Raw genomic sequence first — 25458 nt, 5'->3', positions numbered from 1 at the left:
CATAGTCAATAAAGCAGAAATAGATGTTTTTCTGGAACTCTCTTGCTTTCTCCATGATCCAGTGAATGTTGGCAATTTGATCTCTGGTTCCTCTGCCTTTTCTAAAACCAGCTTGAACATCTGGAAGTTAACGGTTCACGTAATCCTGAAGCCTGGCTTGGAGAATTTTGAGCATGACTTTACTAGTGTGTGAGATGAGTGCAATTGTGCGGTAGTTTGAGCATTCTTTAGCATTGCTTTTCTTTGGGATTGGAATGAAAACTGACCTTTTCCAGTCCTGTGGCCACTGCTGAGTTTTCCAAATTTGCTGGCATATTGAGTGCAGCACTTTCACAGCATAATCTTTCAGGATTTGAAATAGCTGGAATTCCATCACCTCCACTAACTTTGTTCATAGTGATGCTTTCTGAGGCCCACTTGACTTCACATTCCAGGATGTGTGGCTCTAGGTGAGTGAGCACACCATCGTGATTATCTTGGTCGTGAAGATCTTTTTTGTACAGTTCTTCTGTGTATTCTTGCCACCTCTTCTTAATATCTTCTGCTTCTGTTAGGTCCATACCATTTCTGTCCTTTATCGAGCCCATCTTTGCATGAAATATTCCCTTGGTATCTCTAATTTTCTTGAAGAGATCTCTAGTCTTTCCCATTATGTTGTTTTCCTCTGTTTCTTTGCATTGATCGCTGAGGAAGGCTTTCTTATCTCTCCTTGCTATTTTTTCTTATATCTCCTTGCTATCTCTCCATTCAAAAATAGAAATGGGAATATCTTTGATATTCAAATGGGAATATCTTTCCTTTTGTCTGCTAAGCCAAGGCTAATCAAAGTTGGGGTATAGATCAGAATTCATAAAAAAATACAATAAAAAATTGGATTATGCTGCCAACCTAGTTTTTAATGTGTAAGTTAGAATTTAAGGCAAAGCATGTGAATCAAACAGAACGTGATATTGGAAGACAAAGTTAGGAAAGAGGAAAATTACTGTGGATCCCCTTCAAGGCAGTATTGGTGAGGTAAATCACTAACTCTAAGTCTTTGTGTGCATTTGTATTTACTTAGAATAAATCTCTACAGTTGGAATTGACCTGTCAAAAGATATAGACATTTTGAAAGGTTTCGATATATATTACAAATTGCCTATCAGAGACTTCTACCAGTTTATGTTCTCCCAGGAGTATATTATTATCCTTCTCAGTTTTTAGCAGTTTAAAATTATTTGCCATTTTATCACTTATCTTTTAAAAATTTGATGAATGAAAATTATCTTACTATTAATTAGGCAAATTTATTTTTTATTATTATAATTGTGATTATTAATAACTATTAATTATTATTAAAGGCAAGTTATTAATTTTCCTTTAAAATTTTTTTCTTCTTTAATTACCAATGCACATTTGCTATTTGTATTTCCGCTTTTAGGACCACTATATTTTGAATTTCTAGAACATAAATTATATCTTCTAATAAATTATATACAAAAACATTCCAAAGACAGGTGATAGTAATTCAGTTATTGTCATGATTGAAAATTAATTTATTTAAAATTGACCTCTGAAGTATACTTAGGAAAGCAATAATAGGGTTGCCTTAATTGGAATATTTTTATTCCAATAAAATAAATCAAAGGATATTTCATTTCAGAAAGCAGTTTTCCTTCTTTCCTTTCTTGTGTTTTAAGTGTTTATTGCTTTAAAAAAAGTCTTATTATAATTGTTATATTATTGTATCATCTTATGTTTAATGCAGTATTATTACTTAGTACTATTAGAATATTATTATTATTCTTTAGTATTATTAATACTAAAAGAATATTATTATTCTTTTCTTAAAACGACATTTCAGCACAATGAAATACCTATATACTTAAAAAGTGGGGAAGGAAACAGCAACCCACTTCAGTATTCTTTCCTGAAGAATCCCATGGACAGAGGAGCCTGGCAGGCTATGGTCCATGGAGTTGTAAGAGTCGGACATGACTTAGTTACTAAACCGCCAAACCACCACCATACTTAAAAAGGGAAGCTTGAAATAGTACCCTCTTATACTATTAAGAAAATCTTTTATCAGTTGAGTGATAACACAGATTCATACCAGGAGTGGGGCATGGGGGAGGACTGTAGAGAAGAAGAGATATATTTCTACAGAGAGAAAGAAAGAAAAATCAAACTACTCTTGTTGGTCCTTTACTCCAAGCTTATTCTTCCTCGCTGATGTCTCTAAATTGACTTTGAGCATATTTCTTATATGTTGTTTTAGAAAGTTAAGTAAGTACTATTATAATTTTAAAGATACTTTTAACAGCATGATAAATTACATGTGGGGGTAATAACAATCTTTATTTACATTTAAGTTTTGGCAGATCTCTTTTATTACTAATTAGTTAAAAAGAAAAAAAACTTTTGTAGAAATTTTAACAGCATATCTTATACAGTGTTTTAAGTCGTTTTAAGAAATATCTTCCAAATAAATTTCAATTTGCATGAATAGATTGTCTTTCCCCCCATTTTAGTTTTGATAACTTAGAATAACTATAAATCTTAGTTGCACACCGAAATAAATGTTACTGAAATGATTTTCTTTTATAAGAATTTAAAACTAATATTAACTTTGCATTGTTTAATGTTCATTATTTTCCAAAGTATATCTATTTGTATAACTTAGTACAAAAAAGACACATGGTATATCTTAAAATCTTTTTGGAAATAATTTCACCCTTTATTTTTAGGCAACAAGTCACAGAAATCATATTTGTTTTAAAAGCAGTCAGTACTCTCATTGATTCACTTAAGAAGACTAAGCCTGAGAATGGTAAGTACTTAGAAACTCAGTAATTCTAAGCTTATTTATGTTCTATTTGTGTTGTATTTTTGTACTACTGTTTAGTTAACTGAATTTTAGGAACATAACAGCTACAAGACTTTTTTCCCTTGGGCCTTAGGACAACAAAGCAACAAGTCCACTACAGCTGATATAAGGATGTCAGTTAAGTAAAATTGCTTTGTAATGTTTTCCTTATTTTAAACAAATTTTGCCAACTTTTTCCCCAACAGCTTTGAGATATAGTTGGTATATAACAGTGTATAAGTTGAAGGTATACAACTTGTTGATTTGGTATATTTTCAATATGTCACATAATTACCATTTCTTTCCTTGTGGTGAGAACATTTAAAATTTACTCTCTTAGCAACTTGCAGGCATATAATATGGTATTAACTGTAATCACCATGCTGTATGTTAAATCTCCAGAAAGTATTCATCTTATACCTGGAAGTTTGTATCCTTTGACCAACATCTACCCATTTCCCCAACACTCAGTTCTCAGCAACCACCGTTTTATCCTTTGTTTCTTTGAGTTCAGTTTTTCTAGATTCCACAAATAAGCAATATCATACTGCTGCTGCTGCTGCTAAGTCACTTCAGTCGTGTCCTACTCTGTGTGACCCCATAAACGGAAGCCCACCAGGCTCCCCCGTCCATGGGATTCTCCAGGCAAGAACACCGGAGTGGGTTGCCATTTCCTTCTCCAGTATGTGAAAGTGAAAAGTGAAAGTGAAGTCGCTCAGTTGTGTCCGACCCTTAGCGACCCCACGGACTGCAGCCTACCAGGCTCCTCCGTCCATGGGATTTTCTAGGCAAGAGTACTGGAGTGGCTTGCCATTGCCTTCTCCGCAATATCATACTAGTATTTGTCTTTCTCTGTGTGACACTTCATTTACCATAATGCCCTCAGGTCCATTCCATTGACTCACATGGCAGGATTTTCTTCCTTCTCATGGTAGAGTATTATTTTGTTGTGTATGTATGTGTGTTTACAAATATATGTAAATATACATATACATACATACTGCATCATTAGTCATTCTTCCATTGATGGATACTTAGGTTGTTTCTGTGTCTTGGATACTGTCAGTAACGCTACAGTGAACATGGGGATACAAATATTTCTTTGAGATATGCTTCCATTTTCTTTGGACATATGCCTAGAAGTGGAATTGCTGCATCATAATTCTAGTTTTAAGTTTTTGAGGAAACTCTCTATAGTTTTTCATGGTAGATGTACTAAATTACATTCCCATTCACAGGGCACAGGTATTCCCTTTTCTCCATATCCTTGCTCACACTTAAATTTTCTTCTTTTTTTGATGACACTATTTTAACAGGTTTCAGGTGATGCCTCATTATGGTTTATTATTATTAGTTTATTTATTGAGGTAACGTTGGCTTGTAATATTGTATGTTTCATGTGTACAATATTTTATTTTTACTTGTGTACACACTATACTAGTGTGCTCTTAGTTTTATTGACTTTTGCTGTTAGTCTCTCTTTCAGTTATTTCTGCTCTGGTCTTTATTATTTCCTTTCTTCCACTAACTGAGCTTCATCCATCCTTCTTTTCTAGTTCCGTTAGATGTAAGGTTAGATTTTTTTGAGAATTTTGTTATTACTTGAGGTAAGCCTATATTGCTGTAAACTTCCACATAAGTATCACTTTTGCTGCATCACATAGATTTTGGAATGTTATATTTTTGTTTCCATTTGTCTTCAGGTGTTTTTAAAATTTATCCTTTGATTTCTTCATTGACTTAATAGTTGTTCAGTAGCATGTTTTTTTGTTTCCACATATTTGTGATTTTTCCAATTTTCTTTTTGTAGTTGATTTCTAGTGTCATACCATTGTGATTGGAAAAGATGTTTGATATGGCTTCAGCCTTCTTAAATTTATTGAGACTTGTTTTGTGCCCCAACATGTTGTCTGTCCTTAGTAATGTTCCACGTGTACTAGTGAAGAATGTGTATTCTGGTGCATTTGGATGGCATGTTCTGTATATATCTATCAAATCCATCTGTTCTAATTCATGGAAGGCCACTTATTTCCTTGTTGACTTTCTGTCTGAATGATCTATCCATTGCTGTAAGTGGGGTGTTAAAGTCACCCACTGGTATTCAGTTGCTGTCAGCTTCTCCTTTTAGATCTATTAATAATTATATATTTTGCTGTTTCTATGTTGTTCAGTTGATAAGTCGTTTGTGACTCTTTTGCGACCTCATCGACTGTATAGCCCGCCAGACTCCTCTATCCATGGGATTCTCCAGGCAAGAATACTGGAATGGTCACCATGCTTTCCTCTAGGGGATCTTCCTGACCCAGAGTCCAACCTGTGTCTCTTGGCAGCCAGGTTCTTTACCACTAACACCACCTTGGATAGGTACATATATATTAGCAACTGTTATGTCTTCTTGATGAATTTTCCCCTTTATCATTATATAGTGTTCATCTTTGTCTCTTGTTACCTTTTTTTGGCTCAAAGTGTGTTTTGTCTGATAAGAGTACATACAGGTACATCTGCTTCCTTTTAGCTATGGTGTGCTTGGAGTATCATCTTCCATCCCTTCACTTTGAACCTCTGTTTGTCTTTAGAGCTGACATGAGTCTCCTGGAGGCAGCATGTGCTTGGGTCTTGTTTTTTAATCCAGCCAGCCACACTGTGTCTTTTTGGTTGGTGAATTCAGTCCATTTACATTTAGGGTGATTATTAATGGATGAGTTCTGAGGACTGCCATTTTATCTTTTTTACTGGTTGGTCTGTATCTACATTCTTTCTTTTTCCTGTGTTTCCACCATTTTCATTTGTGGGTTTTGTGATATTTTTCTCAGTTTTCTCTTTTTTTATATTTTCTATCTCTGCTCCAGATTTATATTTTGTGTTTACCTTGATGTTTCTGTGAAGTGTCTCACAGATGAAATATTTCTTTTTCTGCTGATAGCACATTTTATTTGCCTGTACAGGTTCTGTCCTTTTCCTGTTCCCTTTTGTATTTTTTTGTTGTCTCAAATTATCCTTTTTTATGTTGTGATTTCATTACTAAATTAGTTTTTTTTTTTTACTGCTTTCCCCCCCTTTAACCTTTATGCTATAATTATTTAAAATATTTTTATCTGTATTATCGCTTTATTCAGTGTTTTGTGTACTTTTATCTTTTTGTTTCAAGTAGAAGAGCTCCTTTCCACATTTTTTATAAGGGAGGTCTTTTGCCTCAGTTCGTTTGTCTGGAAAAGGCTTTATTTCTCTTTCATATCTGAAGGATAACTTTGCTGGATAGAGAGTAGGCTTGTCTGGTAGTTTTTAATCTTTTAACGTTTTGAGTATTCTCTCCTGGCCTATACAGATTTTCTGCTGAGAAATCTGATCGCCTAATGGGTTACCTAATGGTAGGTTACCATTCTTTTTCCCCTGGATGACTTTAAAATTCTTTCTTTGTCATTGATCTTTTCTCAGTTTTAATATAATTTGTCTTGGAGAAGGTCTGTTTGCATTGAGGTAATTAGGTGTTCTCTTGGCTTAGTGGACGTGTATATCCAGTTGCTTCCCCAGGTTTGGGAAGGTCTCGGCTATTGTTTCTTTAAATAAACTCTCTACTCCCTTCTTCCTTTCTTCTCCTGTGTGTGTGCTCAGGAGTTGCCCAGTTGTGTCCAACTCTTTGACCCTATGGTCTGTAGCCTGCCAGGCTCTTCTGTCAACACTGAAGTGGGTTGCCATTTCCTCCTCCGCAGGATCTTTCCAACACAGGGATGAAACCTGTCTCTCCTGCAGCCCCTGACCTGGCAGGCGGATTCTTTTACCACTGAGCCACCAGAGAAGAGAAGCCCTCCTTCTTCTCCTGGAATGCCCATTACTCTATTGTTGCCTTTCCTAATAGAACCGGATAGTTCTTATACAGTTTCTTCATTTAAAAAAAAAAAAAATCTTAGGTCTCTTTCCTTTCCTACCTATATCATTATAAAATTTCTATCTTTGTAAACATTTATTTATTTATTTTTGACTGCATTGGGTTTTCATTTTGGTGTGTGGACTTCTTTTTAGTTGGGGCATGAGGGCTCCATGGCATGTGGGATCCTAGTTCCCCAACCAGGGATCAAACCTACATCCCCTGTATTGAAAGGTGGATTTTTAAAACACTGGACCACCAGGGAAGACCCACAGTTTCTATCTTTGAGCTAGCTAATTCTCTCTTCCGTATAGTCTGTTCTATTTCCCATATGTTCTTATACATTCTTCATCTCTTTTATTGAGTTTTTCAGCTCCAGAGTTTGTTTCGTTGTTTTTTAGAGTTCACTCTCTTTGGTAACAAATTCCTTTTGTTCATTAATATTATTCCTAAGCTCATCGTACTACTTTTCTATCTGAGCTTTCTTGTAGCTTTCTAAATTTCTTTAGGTGGTGGTGGTGGGTGGTGGTGGTTTAGTCGCTAAGTCATGTCTGACTCTTGTGACCCCATGGACTGTAGCCCACTAGGCTCCTCTGTCAGCTATTTTAATTTTATCAGTTAGATTGCATTGTTGAGTGATTTTAAGTTTGGCTTCTGGAGAATTGTCATTGTCTTTTCTGACACCGTTACTTTGATTTTTAATGATACTTGATGAAAATTGTTCCTCTGATATATTTGAAGGAACAAACACCTTTTTTCTTTAGTAAAGCTTCTTTTTTATTTGATTTTAACAATGTAACAGGTTAGTGATGAGAGGCCTTTCTTTTGTTTTTCAGTAGGTGGCACTATAGTACAAGTTTTTGATTTCTCTTATCTGCGATGCCCGTGGTTAGAGTGAGAATTGGCACTTTTCACCATCTACTGCTTCTGCCAGAGGTAGTGTCTGGTGCCCTTGTCACTATTTTGCTTTGGGGGTTGCTGGCACCTTGTTGCTGCCAGTGTTGCGGCCTAGGTCACTGGTATGGCAGGTATCTCCACCATGTCTGGGATCTCCTGGGTCCACTGCAGTGGGGAGAGAAGGTGGGTGCAGTGACAAGCTGGGGTCTGGTGCTGTTACCATGTTCAGGGTTATTGGTTTCATGGACACTGCTGCTGTGGGCAGAGGGGCCAGAGTCACATGGGTCTCTGTGACTGGAGGGGTGATGTCGCTATTGTTGCCTAGTTCCCTGTAGCCTTAGGCACTGCTGTGGCTGAGAAGCCAGAGTCGTCATGTCACCTGCCCTGCTGCTTCTAGGTTTTCTGTGGGGTTCGCTGCTGTGACTGGGGATCCAGGATTGCAGGTACCACCTCCACTGTTTTCCCAGTCCTGCCTCCCCTGTGTATTTCAGTCCATCCACTCTTTTGTTTTTTGTTTTCTTTTGGCCTTGCTGTTTGTGGGATCTTAGTTCCCCGACAATGATCAAAACAAACTAGGCCCTTGGCAGTGAGAATTTGGCATCCTGACTACTGGACTGCCAGAAAATTTTTAGTCTATCCAGTCTTATGTACAGTTGTACAGATGTGTGGAATTCTCTGCAGTCCTCATATATTGGGCAGAGACACTTTTACTGAGTTAAGGATATTTTACTATTAATATTAATAGTTGTAGATTAAAGGGAAGAGAGGAAGTCCATGGGCTTCTCCAGGTGAGAATGCTGGAGTGGGTTGCCGTGCCCTCCTCCAGGGGATCTTCCCAACCCATAACTTGAACTTGGCATCTCTTATAACTCTTGGGTTGGCAGACGGGTTTTTTACCACTGGCACCACCTGGGAGGCCCAAATTGGCCTAAATGGTGTTCAGGTGGTAAAGAATCCGCCTGCAATGACCTGAGTTCAGTCCCTGGGTTGGGAAGATCCCTGGAGGAGGGCATGGCAACCCACTCTAGTATTCTTGCTTGGAGAATCCGCATGAACAGAGGAGCCTGGTGGGCTATAGTCCATGGGGTCGCAAAGAGTTGGATATGACTGAACACTCTAAGCAGCAGCTGTGTAGATAATTTATATTTTATATATTTTTAATGTAGAACATGACTGAGACTTTTGGGTTATAGGAGTCTTCTATTCTGCATTTGTACCCATTTATCATATAAATAGCTTTGAATCATTTTTATAGCCCTTTCTCATTTGTTTCCCCTTTTCTGTTACTCATTTCTATCCAATCCATTCTTTAATGCCAAAAGTGATTTTTCTAAAAGTGTTGCATTGGTGATTCATTTTTCCATCCTTATAAAACAGAACAAAATAATCTTTTTCATTTATCGTAACCGACCAAATACCAGGGCTTCCCTGGTAGCTCAGAGGTTAAAGCATCTGCCTGCAATGTGGGAGAGCTGGGTTCAATCCCTGGGTTTGGAAGATCCCCTGGAGAAGGAAATGGTAACCCACTCCAGTATTCTTGCCTGGAAAATCCCATGGACAGAGGAGCCTGGTGGGCTGTACTCCACGGGGTAGCAAAGAGTCGGACACGTCTGAGCGACTTCACTTCACTGTCACCAAATGCAAAGCGTCCTACTGTCTTAACTATTCTCTTCATGCTTTTATCTCCCACTGGACTTCATATATACTATTCTCCCACCAAACTCACATTGTCAGTCTACCCAAGTACTCCCAGTCCTTTCCTCATTTCTTTCTCCTACCTGTGTCCACCCTGTTCAGATATCACACCACTTTTAAGCCTTGTTTTTATTCCTTGAAGGTGAGTGACTTCTCCTTTTGGTGAAGTTGTAGCTGTCTTCTGTGTGCTTCTGTCCTGGAGCTCTCTGTCTGTATTATAGTTACATGTGTATATGACTCACTCTCCTTAAAACCTGAAGTTCTTGACAGGCTTTTTAATCATGTTTTATTCTATTCTGAAACACAACACCACCACTGAATTTTTTTTTTTTGGACCAGTCACTGGTTTTAAGAGTTTGTTACTGGTTCAGGACAAGATAAAGAGCTGCCATCAGAGTAAAAGTCAGTTGTGTCACTAAGCACACTGGTTTAACTTACTTTTTTATACAATAAGACTTTGTTACAGAAGTCTGTTTATTTACATTCTGGTACAAGCGGATTGATGCTTTAAGCAGTATTACTTTTAAGACCCAAGAAGAGCACAGGTTCCTAATAAATGAATCCCAGGATAATTTGTGCCTGTCAGTTGTTATATAATCAAATACATATTTTGCTGCTTTCAAAATTCACCGACTGTCACTTTGGCCTAGAAAGCATATTATACTAAATTTCAAGAAGCAATAGACTTGTGTGTATTCAACCTCAAAAAGAAGGTGTAGAATTTCTAAGAAAAATTCTTGAACAAATGTCCTTAATTTATCCTATCAAGTTCAAATTTGAATAATCTTAATAAGATGTTCTGGTTTATTTTTCAGAAAGGGAAATCATACATTGACTTCCTAGAGACCAGTAAAATCTTTATTAGATCACAAGATAGAATTTGATTCTTAGAAATATATTATACTTAAGAAGTAAACAGGAAATTCTCTATTTTTCATGTTATTGCTATAGATACAGTAAGAATGGCAAATGTATTTTTTATGATCTTTAGATAGCTATTAAGAATGTAACCAGAATTTGTATAAAGGAAGAAAAGGGAAGGAAAACTCAATAGCCTTCTTTTGAAAAGTCAATGGACAGTGTATTAATGATAGATGATTTAACTAAATTAAGGTTAAAATTGTTCAGGAAAGTTTGAATTATGCCTGTGGGTATATTCAGTTCAGTTCAGTCGCTTAGTCGTGTCCGACTCTTTGCGACCCCATGAATCACAGCACGCCAGGCCTTCCTGTCCATCACCAACTCCCAGAGTTCACTCAGACTCATCTCCATCGAGTCGGTGATGCCATCCAGCCATCTCATTCTCTGTCGTCCCCTTCTCCTCCCACCCCCAATCCTTCCCAGCATCAGAGTCTTTTCCAGTGAGTCAACTCATCGCATGAGGTGGCCAAAGTATTGGAGTTTCAGCTTTAGCATCAGTCTAAGTGAAGATTTAAATTAAATAAATGATGATATAGTAACATATTAATATGGTGTGCTGAACTCCATTAAGAAATAGGAAAAAAGAAAACAGCTTGGAGAATGTTGGGCCTTCCCAGCAGAGATATGTTGGACTGCTGGTAGCCAGTAGAGCCAGTGTTCACCCAATATTTTTTTAGAACATTTGTTATTTGTTTTAGGGTTCTCTGGTAGGAGAGGTATATTTTTGGACTTATTTATCATCTTACTCGATCTTGAATTAAAAATTTGAAAAAATAGTAAATATACACATGGTTCAAAAATTCAGAACTGTAGAAAGATACACAGGGAACAGCGGTCTTTCCCCTGTTCTGTATCGGTATCCCTTGTTCTGTACCTGCCTAGCTCTTACCGTATCGTAGTCAACCATATTTTTATTAGTTTGTGGATTCTTCCATAAGTTTATTATGTAAATACAAATATATGTGTAGTTGGCTCTTGAACAATGCAGTAATTAGGGGTGCTGACCTTCCAAGCAGTCAAAAATTCCTCTGTGACTTAGATGGTTCTTCCATATTTGGGGTTCTCCATGCTTGGATTCAACCGACCAGGGATCATGTCGCACTGTAGTATTTATTGTGTACATGCGGATCCACACTGTTCAGACCTGTGTTGTTCAAAAGTCAACTGTGATCCAATATGCCGCAGTTTTTAACACAAATAAATATTCATAATAGCCCCATATCTTACCTACTGTTCTGAACACACTCCATTTTTTCCACTTCATAAAATATAATAAAGATTCTTCTGTATCAGTATGTATAGCTTTTTCATTGTTTTTGATAGTAAAGTCCAGAGTGCCCATGAAGATCTATGGTTGGTTTTTAAAGCATATTTTTTTTAAAAAATTAAGAAATTTGAGTAGCTTCCCCTGAGTTTTATGATGTTATCTTAAATTATGTATTTTTGTGTTTTCCTACAATAAGCCAGGAATAAGTCTGGGCCAATCTAGATGGCTTTCAATCTATGCAGTCTTTTACCCCCAAAATTCTTTTATCACAGTAAAATACATATTAAAAATCTAATCATCCTTTTTTTTCATTGTTATTAAATGCATTCACAATGTTGGTAACTATCACCTCTATGAATGTAACTCTTTCCATTTTGTAACTGAAACTCCGTACTCGTTAAACAATAATTCCCATTCTCCACTTCTCCAAGCCTGTGGTAATCACCATTCTAATTTTTAATCTCTGTGATCTTGACTGCTCTTTACTACCTCATGTAAGTTGAAACATACAGTGTTTGCCTTATTATTTCACTTAGCTAATGTTGTTTTATCATATTTTAGTATGTTGCAGTTGCAGAATTTCCTTCTTTTTTGAGGCCAAATAATATTCCATTCTGTGTGTGTATGTATTCATTCGTCTGTTGACAACTTGGGTTGCTTCCATGTGTTCGATGTTGTGAACAAGTGCATACAGATATCTTTGAGATCCTGTTTTCAATTCTTTTGAGTGTATAATTATATCCAGAAGTTTTCCAAAATTTCTGGATCATACTTTAAATTCTATTTTTTATTTTTTGAGGGACTCCCATATTGTTCCCACAGTGGCTGTACTATTTGCCACCAGCAGTGAGCCAGAGCTGTGTTTTCTCCACATCCTCACCTCTGCTTGTTTTCTGGTTGTTTTTTAATAATAGCCATTCTGTTAAGTGTGAGGGGGTAACTAATTGTAGTTTCCATTTGCGTTTTCCTAACAATTAATGCGGAGAAGGCAATGGCAAGCCACTCCAGTACTCTTGCCTAGAAAATCCCATGGATGGAGGAGCCTGGTAGGCTGCAGTCCGTGGGGTCGCTAAGGGTTGGACACGACTGAGCGACTTCACTTTCACTTTTCACTTTACACTTTCACACATTGGAGAAGGAAATGGCAACCCACTCCAGTGTTCTTGCCTGGAGAATCCCATGGACGGGGGAGCCTGGTGGGCTTCCGTCTATGGGGTCACACAGAGTCGGACACGACTGAAGTGACTTAGCAGCAGCAGCAGCAACAATTAATGATGTTGAGCATCTTTTCATGTGCTTTATCAGCCATTTGTATATGTTCTTTGGAGAAATGTCTTTTCAAATCCTTTTCCCATTTTTGAACTGTTTGTTGTTGTTGTTTTGTTCCTGAAGCCTGTTTGTCTGTGATCAGAAGTAGCAATTAGAGTACATATCACTGATATTTGAAGGATAGGGTCCTTTTTTCCTACTCTGGCCTTCCACAAGCCATCCAGAAGCTGTGCTAGGAACATCAGCACAGCTGCTTACCACATGGCTAGAAGTAGGGGGATAGGTAGGCTGCTACTGTGCCAAAGACTTAGATCGACAAAATTAACCACCATATACTGTCCAAGTCTTGGAATCTGCAAGCCTTTAGTAGGCTCCAGAGTTTCAAAACAGTTGGCTCAGATTCTGCCAGTTCAGTTGTTTTCTAAGGGGGTAGACAGATTCCTGACCCTTACTACTTTGCCTTTTCCCAGAATTCTTTTTGTGTAATCTTTTTGTTAAGTGATTAGTGGAAAGTTCTGTAGACAACTACTGGAGCAAACTGTTTAAAACTACTTACGCCATTAGTTTTTCAAATGTTTCTTTGTTATTGATAAGCAGCAAAATTCTTTTTACAAATGAAATCTGACATGGATTTCCAACATACAAAACTGATAAAAACAGAACAGCTGTGGCCTAACATTTGCTCCCTTCCCTATATCCGTCAGTCCCACTCACCTTTTCTTTTTCTTACCTCTGCTCTGAGGAAGCCTATTTGGGTAGAGAAGAGATTAAAAATAGATTAGCATTTCCCAAGATATGTACTAAGGAATGAATATTAATGTTGAGGGATGTCAGTGGATACTGAATGGAAAAATTTCATAGTCAAATTAATTTTGGAAACCCTGAACTGAGAAAAGTTAAACCTGTTCTTTCACTATGAGAGTTTAATAAATTCATGTGAACTGTAAATCCCCAAAAGGGAAGATAATATGTACAATATTTGCCAGACTTACTTGACCATCACTTTTTTTTTTTGAAGAGGTAACTTGACGAACACTAATTTGAGAACCTCATTCCTTTATTCTATAGTAAAGTTGAGACATGAGAAATTATATGACTTGTTCAGGGACACCCAGCACTACCTTATTTCAGAAAGGTTTTTAGATACTTAGTAGACAGTAAATTGGAGTGAAAAACGGAACCAAAGCTCCTATGCATAGTGTACTGTTCTTTTTTTTATACTACATTGCCTCCCAGATTTGAGACTTGTTCCACTAAGTGCCATATGCATATAGTGTCTAAGAAAATCTGTCATCAGTTTTTATTGTGTATTGTTCTCTCAACAATGTTCACAGTACTTACAGGAAAGCAGAAATGTAATATATGATCTCAGTGCATAAGGAAATCAAGTAATTGTGGTATAACACTTTTGTCCATTCACAAATAGCTTTTAACTTCTTGCCTGGAGAATCCCATGGATGGAGGAGCCTGGTAGGCTGCAGTCTGTGGGGTTGCTATGGGTCGGACATGACTGAGCGGCTTCACTTTCACTTTTCACTTTCACACATTGGAGAAGGAAATGGCAGCCCACTCCAGTGTTCTTGCCTGGAGAATCCCAGGGACGGGGGAGCCTGGTGGGCTTCCGTCTATGGGGTCACACAGAGTCGGACACGACTGAAGTGACTTAGCAGCAGCAGCAGCAGTTGTTCATAATAGTGATGAGGAAGGCAGAAATGTCTCTCCCCACTATAGTTTAAATCTACTCATATACATTAAAGATTAGCAAACAGTATAAGGGAATAATGGATGTATATGTAGTCATTTGAAATTAACATAAATATTAAGGTCATTACTAGGAAAATAATTAAGATGTATATAGTTTTTAGCATACAATTGCATAAAAAAATGTATATATTTTTTTGGCCATGCCACTTAGTGTGTGGGATCTTGGTTCCCCGACCAGGGATTGAACCCTGGCCTTTGGCAGTGAGAGCATAGAATCCTAACCACTGGACTGCCAGGGAATTCCCCAAAATTGAATTGTTTTCTAATTGTTCTTGAAAAGTACACTTTCTTCTCTGGCTTTTATACTGAAAATGACAAAAGTTTGAATTATTCTAAGTTGTTTTGTTAGCTTCCAAGGCCTTCACAAATTGAAGTATCATTTAAATACTTGATCATATTTGGTGGTATTGATGAGTCTGCACACTGATCACATATTTTCCCCTTATTAAATATTGCAGGAAGTCTTCCAGAGTTTAAAGAAAGAAAAGATACAAGCTTGCAGAATCTCTATTTTAGAAAAATCTCTTTTTGCATTTCACTTAAAGGATTGTGTTTGTATTAACTAGACAATCTGCTAATTCAGCCCCTCTTTGCTTATACTTTTGCATTTCAGTTGATGGAAATACCTGGGCACAAGTAATTGCCTTATACCCAACTTTAGTGGAATGCATCACCTGCTCATCTTCCGAGGTCTGTTCTGCCCTGAAAGAGGCACTAGTTCCTTTTAAGGATTTCATGCAACCACCAACATCCAAAGTTCAAAATGGAGAATCTTGAGCAGCTACTCTAAATTTACAGAAGAACGATACATGAAAAATCTTTGCTCCTCAGTGAATTTTCTGTGAGAAGGACGTTTCTTACTACAAATAATTCTTGGCAGCTGTTGTTGGCCTCCTTTAAATTGTACTTACCTGAGTTAAGTAATTCATATTACAAGCTTACACGTCAACAAAGGCTCCTGAATGAGTAGCAGTGCAAGCCTTTAATAAACTGATGGGAAGAATGGTTAATTCTACAACGTACCTGCTACTGTATCTTCAACTGGTGATTTAAAAGTGAGCTTATGTACAGTTTGTGGTGTATGTGTTAATGATGTACTTTTTAAAAAGAAAGAAAAGATACTTCATTTAATCAGATTTATTAGGCTGGTGTTTTTGCGCCCTTTTTCTAGTACAAAATTGTACTAAAATTTTATGCAAGATGGTACTGTAACATTCCATTTTGTTTATAACCAGCCTTTGTAAACAAAGGGAACTGATCAACTTGTGTGTATAATAAATGGTACAGTTCTGTATAAAATTGTTGCATTTATTATTTAAATTTTTAAAATATTGATAATGTTAAATGCTTGAAGGTGTATTTATTATTAATACAAAATTGTTTGCTTACATTTTTACTTATAATTTGCCTTCTTAAGTGGCAGATATGCTTACCATATGATTATGCGGTTAGCTTAATGCTTATTTTGAATGTATTTACTAGTGACTATTAAAAATCAGACCAGAAAGGTCATGAGAACACAGCAGCAGATAGTTTATGATTTTTGCTGATTCTGAAATTTTGAAGTATAGGTTATTATTAAAGCTTAATATGTTGAGATGAGTTGTAGCACTATAGCGCCATCATACCTCATTTCTTTAAATATCTTTCCCAGATTTCACTTAAGTCTGTCTCTTTTTATATTTACTGTCTGGATTTTAAAGACTTTTCATGTTTTATATTTCTACTGACTTTTTTTCCCCCCACTGGCTAACAACATTGATCATTGTCTTTGAAATATGACCCAGCCAAGATGATTTTAGATTTCCTAAAATTTTGCTGTGAGGTTTTGTTGAGTGTTTCATTTTGTAATATCTTCTCAAGAAGAAAATAACGCTGCTAATCCATAAATACAAACTTTGTGTATATTCCAAAACAATGATAAGTGCATTTTTGGAGACAGAGTAGCATTTAGAAGTACAGTAAACTTTCTGTCATGGAGTAAAATGCTAATTTTGTTTCACTTTCCTATGTTAGTGAAGAAGAAAAGTGCTCTTGAGTATACTAACTTAATTATTTCTTAAAAAACTGACCTAACTCACTGTATTTTTTTTCCTTTAATGGATTATGGTATTATATTTTTCTTCTGAGTTAAATTTTCATGGTTATTTATGTGAAAATGCAAATATGTTAAAAAATGATTATTCATAAATTATAATGGTCTTAGTATTATTTTAGTGTTCTGAAAACCCTTTGAGTTTAATAGAATTTATAAATTTCAGCCTCTCGAATAATTATAAAACCTACAATAAGGTATTAGAATTGAGTAATGAATTAGATACAGTTTTGAGGGTGTTGTAATTGTGTATTTAATTTGCACTATTATCTGTAAACATGTGATAAGGTCTTTTTTTTCAAAGGGATGCTATTTTTATTTACACTAATTGATGAATTTCTATTTTATAATTTCACCTAAAGTTAAGGTAAAATATGGTATTTCCTAGATTCTATCTTCAGCATTTCCTTAAAGTTGTTAAAAAAAAAAAAAGTTCAGTCTGTGTATTTAGTTTATTTTCTGTATTTGGATGTTAAACTGGGAATCAGAAAAATCTGTGTATCACTGCTAAAGTGTTGAAATAGAATAAGAGGGGTAGTTTTCCAGTTCAGTGTTGTTCAAAATATTGCCATGAATTTACATGAAGTAAAAATATGTCTGTTCTTTAGAAATAACAGATCAATTGAAATCAAAATAATTATTTTCTAGTGAAAGTTAGATGTGAGTCAAGGGTATGCAGCATATATTTGTATAAATTGAGTAGTTTTAGCTAACAATGCATTAGTTTTAAATACTAGGACCATGCCTTACAGATTAAAAAATAAATAAATATGTATATATGTATGGTATTTATATATACATACATACATTATATGAATGTATTAATACTATATAGTTCTATAATCATCCCAGTCTTAGTGATAAGCAAAGTGGGCTGCCCACTTGCTGGTATGATTTGACAGGTTTTTCCTCCCAGAGTATCTCTTGCCACCGCCAGGAATCATTACTAGCAGTTCATTCCCTTGAGTCAAGGCTGCATTTTCTAAAATATCCTGATCCCTGGAGAGGTTAACACATTTTCCTCTTGTTGGTCTGAATTGCTTTCTTTAGTTACTAGAGAAACTGAGCTGTGTGTGTGAATTTACTGGATGCTAGGAGATTCAAAAATGAAACTCTCAAAGCTGAGATAATTTTATAGCACATTTGAGACTATAACTAGGCCTTAAAACAGTAGTTAATAATGTCCTTTGGGATACATATTATAAATACAGTGAGTTTTAAGCCTCACATAATCACTTTTTGTCACTGACAGTGCCTATCTTATAGAGATTGCTGGACAACTGCCATATGCCAAGTGGATTCAAGTCCTTTTCTGACTGTTTTCCATTAAAAAAGAAACAAACTAATTTTCAACTTGAATAACTTGGTTTCCTGTAATGCTACCACTGCCAAAAAGGAGCAGATCATTTTGTTGTTTCTTATTGGGTATTTTTTTATAGAAACTATTGTTAAAGTTTTGTTAGTTTTACTGTATACTTTTGTGAGTAACATTTATTTATTAGGCTGCTGGGTGCATAAAAGTCTGGCTTAGAACCACTTTTTACTTGCTTTAATTTTAAATTTTATTATATTAACAGCTGTGTCATTTCTTACCTGTTTTTCCCCTGTATGATTATTGATTCAACTTTTGCTGTATTCCTTAAATTTTTTGTAGTGCAGAAGGAAAAGATGGATAATTTAGCATATATATTTTTATTCTGCTTAATAACATTCACTTAATTCTGTAGTAGACCAGTAATTAGGTTGTCCTTTCTCAGTGTAACCTTGGAGTATTTTGTTCATTGTCATAATTTGGTACCTCAAGTCCTAGGTAACCATTAGGCCAAAGGGTCAGTTAAGAAGCTGAGAATGAAACCACATAAATTATTGAAAATAACTAAAAAACATTAATGAGGTTATCTTTATTATACTTGTGTTAATGAATGACAGTGTAGTTATTATATACTGACTGGTATATTCTTCTCAAATTTAGAATAATTCATATGAACAGTCAAATCCTCAACAGTCTGCTGGAGGTGATGTGACATCTGGCTAGTTCAAGGCACAATTTTTTCAGGAATCCACCTACCTGTGATGGCTATAGAAATTAAACGTGGAGATTTAGAAGCCCCTGGAATTGATCTATATCCAGGCTGAGAATGTTGTGGATTACTTTTTTTTTTAATGGAAAACTACCACTGATGTGGGCTTCACAGGTGGCGCTAGTGGTAAAGAACCCACCTGCCAAAACAGGAGACATAAGAAATGTGGGTTCGATCCCTGGGTCAGGAAGATCCCCTGGAGGGAGGGTAAGGCAATCTACTCCAGTATTCTTGCCTAGAGAATCCCATGGACAGAGGAGCCTGGTGGGCTACAGTCCATAGGGTCACAAAGAGTCAGACACAACTGAAGTGACTTAACATACACACACCACAAATGTAGACGAAAACGGTCTCATGAAAGCATTGCCAGCAGCCTAGTATGTCCTTTGGATTTCTACGTAGCACTTCTGGCCTTTAGCAGATACGACATCTTGTGTAAAGTACCACGTTTTACTATGCTTACATTATTAGAGTGAATTTAACTTTTTTTTAACCACTCATGATAAGAACCAGGAGTTCATACTGCATGGTGTGTTACAAATGCATGTGCTATAGGAAAGCAGTTTTCAGTGCTTTAAAATCAGTTGAATTAATTTTTTTTTTTTAAATCTCTGGTAAGTAGTGCTTTCAATTTGAATGAAAGGTTTTTATAGATTGGGAAAGTAAGTTATAATATCTGTCTTATATAAAAACTATTTGAGGATTTAGATGAATATAAATTTTTTATAAATCTAGTAATTTAGAATGCACTAGCAATATTGGCTCTCTTTAAAGGAGCATGTTGTGATATATATATGTGAATATAAACACTTATTAACGTCACGCCTTAACTGTTCAAAGCCTCTGTTTCCTTATCTCTAAAACAGAGATGATAATTAATGAATTACTTATTCTTTAGAGGCAACATACATAGTTTGAATTTTGAGTTGATTTGTATTACTGTATCATTGAGACCTTTGACTAAATATCTTTCTCCCTTTTTCTCCTTTCTTATAGTTTCCTCATATTTTCCTTTTTCTCTTATTTCTCTTTTAATCTCTGCCTCTTCTCTTCCAGCTTTTTCTCTAATTTCACCTATATCTGATAAGAAGAAACAGAGCTAGTAGGGTAGAAGACCTTCCAACTGCCTTTCTATCAGATGGGACTCTGGAAATATCTCTGGGCTTCCCCAGTGGCTCAGCGGTAAAGAATCTGCCTGCAATGTAGGAGACCCAGGTTCGATCCCTGGGTTGGGAAGATCCCCTGGAAAAGGGAGTGCAACCCACTCCAGTATTCTTGCCTGGAGAATCCCCATGGACAGAGGAACCTGGCGGGCTATAGTCCATGGGGTTGCAAAGAGTCAGGCATGACTCATGAGTCCACACACAGGCAGGCACTGCCAACTGCCTTTCTATTAGAAGGGACTCTGGAAATACCTTCTACTATGGCCACAGTTGCTTTTTTGCAAAGGTGAAGTCCCCCCTGCCATTTTAAAATAGCTGAACAAGAGGCTATAACTTCTGCTATCTTTATGAATCTGTAGGATTCAGCAGCCAGGATGCTTACAAAATGAGATTGCTATAAATATGAATTCCGCAGCTAAACTTGCAACAATCATGTATTTTATGTAGATAGAGATTATACCACTTTTCTCAAAAGGAAGTCTTTAAAATCTGTTTTTGTTTTTTTGTCTTTTGCAGGGGAGGACTTTTTCTTTGGGCGGCAGATACTTTGAACTATTTTATATTTATGTTATCTAAATATTTGTTGATTTATATTATTTGCACAGTCCCTACTTTTAAGGAGGACTTGAGGCAGCATATTGCCCTTGGATTTCAGCTGTTTCTGTTTTTCTGTTGAAAGCAATATTCTTTGATAGAAGACCTGAAATGTTACAGGACTCATCTCCAGGTCTTTGCTGGCTGTAGTTGATATCCATATGCTTGATGCTTATAGTGATTCAGAGGTCAGTTGAAACATTCTTAATTACACTGTGGGAGTGATTCTAGCCCCTCAGGAAAAAAAGAGAATTATTGTACCTTTGAATTTGGAGATCATTTTCAGTTGCTGCACATGTGGTTATATTAAATTTAATTCTAAACATTCATTAAATAGCGCAACCAGGGAAGATCAGCTAAACCATGCTGCTATTTGGGGAACTATTGCAATATAATATCAACTGCTCCTTTCTGTGAAGTTTAACTAGATGGGAGAAAAATTCCAAAGCTGTAATATTGCAGTCTTATTCTTTTTATCTAGAAAAATAAAATATTAGACTTCAGACCTAGTTGTGCAAATTGCATTTGCTTTCCAGCTTTTACTACCTCTGTGTCATAATTTTAACACATAACATACAACTCCTGTCTCTTAAGGCGGTTACCATATGGTGTTTATGTCAGACTGGATATATTTATCTAATTTTGTGAGATTCTTTTTTAGCTCCTGACACAGTTCTTGAAAGTAATACTGCTGTTGTTACACTTTCTCCTTGCAGTTTTTATGTTATTGAGATATATCAGTTATGTATTATTATCATGAAAGTCTCTTGGCCTCAAACCCAAATTTTCTTTGTGGCCTAGGATAGATTTTTCACAAAAACTATGTAGTTATAGCTGTGATTACATAGCTTCTTAATTTGCCTTACAGTTGCCACTCAGCGCAATTCTAGGTTTTTAATTATGTTCCAGCAATACTAGTTTTCTAGTATAAAAGTCATAACCAATTTGAGAGTTTACTTTCAGATATGATAAATTATGCATGTTTTACTTCATATACTTGGTTGCGTCCTCCTCCAACGAGGTTCAACACTACAGTGACCTCCCACTCCCACGTCGTTGACTCTGTTTATAAACCAAACATTTGTATCAGCTTGGAAAAACTTTTCATAAAATACAGTAATGGAGATGTGTTTTTGAGACCTTTTTTGAAACTATTAATATCTGAAATGAAAAGGATATACATCTAGAAAGATACTATGAAACATCTCTTAGTTTAGAAAAAAAGAGTTACAACTTTGTGTTAAAATTGCAGGTCAAGTAGAAAACATAATCCTCATCTCAGGTAGACTCCCTTAATTATCTTTTATGAGCACTCATTTATTTTTAATTTAGTGAGGCTAATTTTGAAACCGCCTACCTATAACAATGCCAGACCATCCCTCTACCTCTCAAAGAAAAATAGTTTAAATTTTTTTTGCAAACCTGACTTGTATAATAAATGTATAATACTGAAAGAGTCCTCCATAGTATTTACAGAAGTCAAGTGTAGTTATAAATTTTTCTTTTAATTTTAATCATTTATGGAGGACCTAGTTTGTGTTAGCCAGGGCTTTGCCTATATTATTCCTTTTAATTCTCACAGCAGTTCCTGCAAGGAAGGTATAAATTATACTCATTTTACCAAGGAGGAAGTCAAGATTTAGAGAGTAAAGTGACTTTTACTTAAGTCACACAGCTGAAGTACATTTATTTCAAAAGCAGTGTTTTTCCCCACACACAATGCTAGATTAACATTTTACAGAAAAAGTTTTGCACTCCATTAAAATCCAAGCCTTACTGAAATAAATTGAAAATGCTTTTTACATAATTACTATTTCTGTGGGTAGGCACTGGGACAAAAACACTTGAACATGACAGAGAAATACTGTGAGGAGAAACGATTTGTCTAATGACTAACCTCCAGAACTGCACTGGGTTTTTATTTGGTCCAAGAGTTCAAAACATCTTACTGATTTATAGTTTAAGATGTTATAACCAATAGCATAGTGGTTAAGAGCCAAGGTTTAGACTAGACTTGCTGTATTCAAAATGCAGCACTGTTACTTACTGGATGCGTGACGTTGGTTGGGTTAATTAACCTGTTTGGGTCTCCTCATCTGTAATATAGAATCATAGTAGTGTTTAACTCAGAGTTGTTTATTAGGATTTTAAATAGGATTGTTGTAAAGAACTGTTCTGAGTACATGGTAACTGGTGGATGTTAACATGAAGACAAAACAGAAAACTTCTGGCACATGTCGTTCAAGAAATGGGCAAAAACCCATACCTTCTCACAGAGGGGTCAGCTTTTTGCTTCACTGGACAGTACAGCATATTAAGAATCTACTATGTGTATGTTCATAACTATGTCCTTGCTGAATGGACAGAAGTCTTTTGGGAGGGCTCTCAGGTGTTTATAACTAGCTGAAGAAACTGCATACATAAAATAATGCTCAGTACAAAACTGTATATGTACTCTTGTTATTATGTGTTGGGCATTGGATTAATGTCTGCCCTCATGGAGTTTATAGTTCTGCAGGGAATACAAACCTTTGACAAGTGTGCAGAATATTTTGAAAGACTAGTACAGATTAATTTGGGATCTCAAAATCAGGAATATCAGCATAGTCTTCTGTGGTTCAGGATATTATTGGGTTAGTTTTCAGAGGCAATGAAAAAGCTCAGTGGTAGAAACAGAACTTAAAATGGGCCTTGTTGGCTGGAAAGGTTTTGAATGGGTCCAGAGGATATTGGAGGGTATTTCAGGTAAAGACAAATAATGTGAGCAAAGCATATCTCTTGAGATACCAGGAAAATGATAGAGTAGATTTCAGCATGTTTTATAAATCAGGTTGACAGTAAGGGATTGAGGCCAACTCATGAAATTCCTTGAAAGCCAAGCAGAGTAATTTAGATTTGAGGTGGCAGAAGTTTGGAGTAATCATTTTTAGTAGTAAATATGAAACTAAAACGAGTTATAAGAAGGATAAAGTGGAAGGAATATAGAGTAGGGAAAGCTAAGACAGGAGGCTTTTGCTGTTTTTCTGCTGTGAGGCCATGATGAAGGCTTGTTAAGCTGGGCACGCTCACATTTGGAAAGGATGATTAGATTCTGGATACTATGGGTGGAGGCAAAGAACTGGTAACAGCACATTGTGTCTGGATGATGAATACATGTGTGTCAATGCTGTCAAAAGGTTAATTGTGAAAAGGAATCTGATACAGTTAGTGTAATGATTAAATTTATTTGGAAATCTTATGCTCTAATGTATCTGTATAGTAGTGTAGTGCTCATGCTCAATCATGTCTGACTCTCTGTGAGCCCATTCATTGTAACCTGCCAGGCTTCTCTGTCCATGGGATTTTTCAGGCAAGAATACTGGAGTGGATTGACATTTTCTCATCCAGGGAATCTTCCTGACCCAGGGATTGGACCCATGTCTCCAGGGTTTCCTGCATTGGCAAGAAGATTCTTTTACCACTGAGAATGTATCTGTATATACTGTAGAGCAAATAACTATTTGAGGACCATTAGAATATCTGTACCACTATAACAAATGACATTGGCTGTGGTGGAGGATAATGTGGTCCACCATGCAATGAATCAGCAATGGGGTATGGCAGCCCAAGCATTGCTTATGGGAACAAAGTGGTGTGAATTATAATGAAAGTATTAGTGAGCTGATTTCCAGATGGTACTAGTGGTAGAGTGTCTTCTGCACTTGCTAATGCAGGAGACATAAGAGACCTGGATTCGATCCCTGGGTCAGGAAGATCCCCTGGAGAAGGAAATGGCAACCCACTCCAGTATTCTTGCCTGGAGAATCCCATGGACAGAGGAGCCTGGAGGGCTACAGTCTATAGGGTCACAAAGAGTTGAAGACTGAAATGGCTAAGCACATAGATTTGTGGTAAGCATCACTGTGATGCCTAGTCAAATTTATATTTGTCAGGTTAGGCACTTAATTGTAAGTATGTTCCATATATACAAAAAATACACAAATATTTTTAATTGGAAGTAGTTCTGATTCCACATCAGAGGCAAACTTCAGCATTTGCTTTAACATGCACACAGTAAGCATGACACTGGGATTGGTCAGTTAGTGGGCATACCCAAGTGTCTTTTAGGGAATTCCTTAGACAGTTAGGACTCCCTGCTTTCACTGTCAAGGGCCCGGGGTTTGATTCCCAGTCAGGGAAATAAGGTATCACAAGTGCCACCTGGGGCCAAAAAAACCCCAAGCAAACCAAGTGTATTTCTTAATTTGCATATTACAAATTTTATTTTGAAACATGTCACGCAAGTTGCTTTTTAATTTGAAACTTTGTTCAAGAAATTGTGTTCCAGGCTTCTCTGGTGACTCAGCAGTAAAAAAAAAAAAAATCTGCTTGTCAATGCAGGAAACAGGAGTTGGATCCCTGATCTAGGAAGATCCCACGTGCCATGGGAACAAGGAAGCCCCGAGGTGACAACTACTCAGCCTGCACTCTACAGGCGGGCAGCAGCAACCACTGAGCCCACCTGCGGGGATTACTGAAGCCCATATGCCCTAGAACTTGGACTCTGCTACAAGAGAAGCCACAATGAGGCCAGGCATGGCAACTAGAGAGTAACCCCTGCCCCCTGCAACTAGAGAAAAGCCCGCGCAGCAATAAAAGACGCAGTATAGTCAAAAATTTTTAGAAAAGAAATTGTGTCCCATCACCAGTACTAAATAGAATATAAATGAAAAGCCAAGTATTATGTAATCTTTAACTTGCCAAGAGATTCTCTGGCTGAGAGGTTGTTATCAAAGTTACATTGTGCTGCTTTAAAGTTAAAGGTATTGTACCCAAAAGCAGTTATACATGGATGTCCCTTGTGTGTGGTTTGGAGTCTGGACCTTAGCCCTCTGCCTCTCATGAAGGGATGAGACTGCCTCTGCGCAGTCTCAAGTCTGAACACACTCGGTTCCCCCATTCCTTATTTTTCTTATGTGGTCTGGATTTTCAGGAGGATGATGATTAACAGTATCTGTCGTAT

General features: G+C 36.6%; 1 protein-coding gene across 5 annotated transcripts in view; it reads left to right on the top strand.

Annotated features, from left to right (window-relative positions):
* MON2 (MON2 regulator of endosome-to-Golgi trafficking) overlaps positions 1-23634 on the top strand; it is a 131109-nt gene extending 107475 nt beyond the window's left edge. For 3 of the 5 annotated variants that reach the window (XM_055396459.2, XM_055396462.2, XM_055396460.2), the window contains 2 exons: positions 2727-2809; positions 15137-23631. In XM_055396459.2, the coding sequence (XP_055252434.1) occupies positions 2727-2809; positions 15137-15300 (247 nt within the window). In that variant the 3' untranslated portion in view covers positions 15301-23631. Of the gene's footprint in view, positions 1-2726; positions 2810-15136 lie in introns of all 5 variants that reach the window. The other 2 variants (XM_088837067.1, XM_055396458.2) reach the window with 2 other exon arrangements.
* Positions 23635-25458: the final 1824 nt, after the last annotated feature.

Source organism: Moschus berezovskii, chromosome 6, assembly GCF_049115385.1.
Source record: "Moschus berezovskii isolate FMDL1 chromosome 6, NW_MosBer_1.0, whole genome shotgun sequence".
Classification (NCBI taxonomy): Eukaryota; Metazoa; Chordata; class Mammalia; order Artiodactyla; family Moschidae; genus Moschus; species Moschus berezovskii.
Note: the sequence above shows the minus strand (reverse complement) of the source record. Positions and strands in the feature narration are given on the sequence as shown.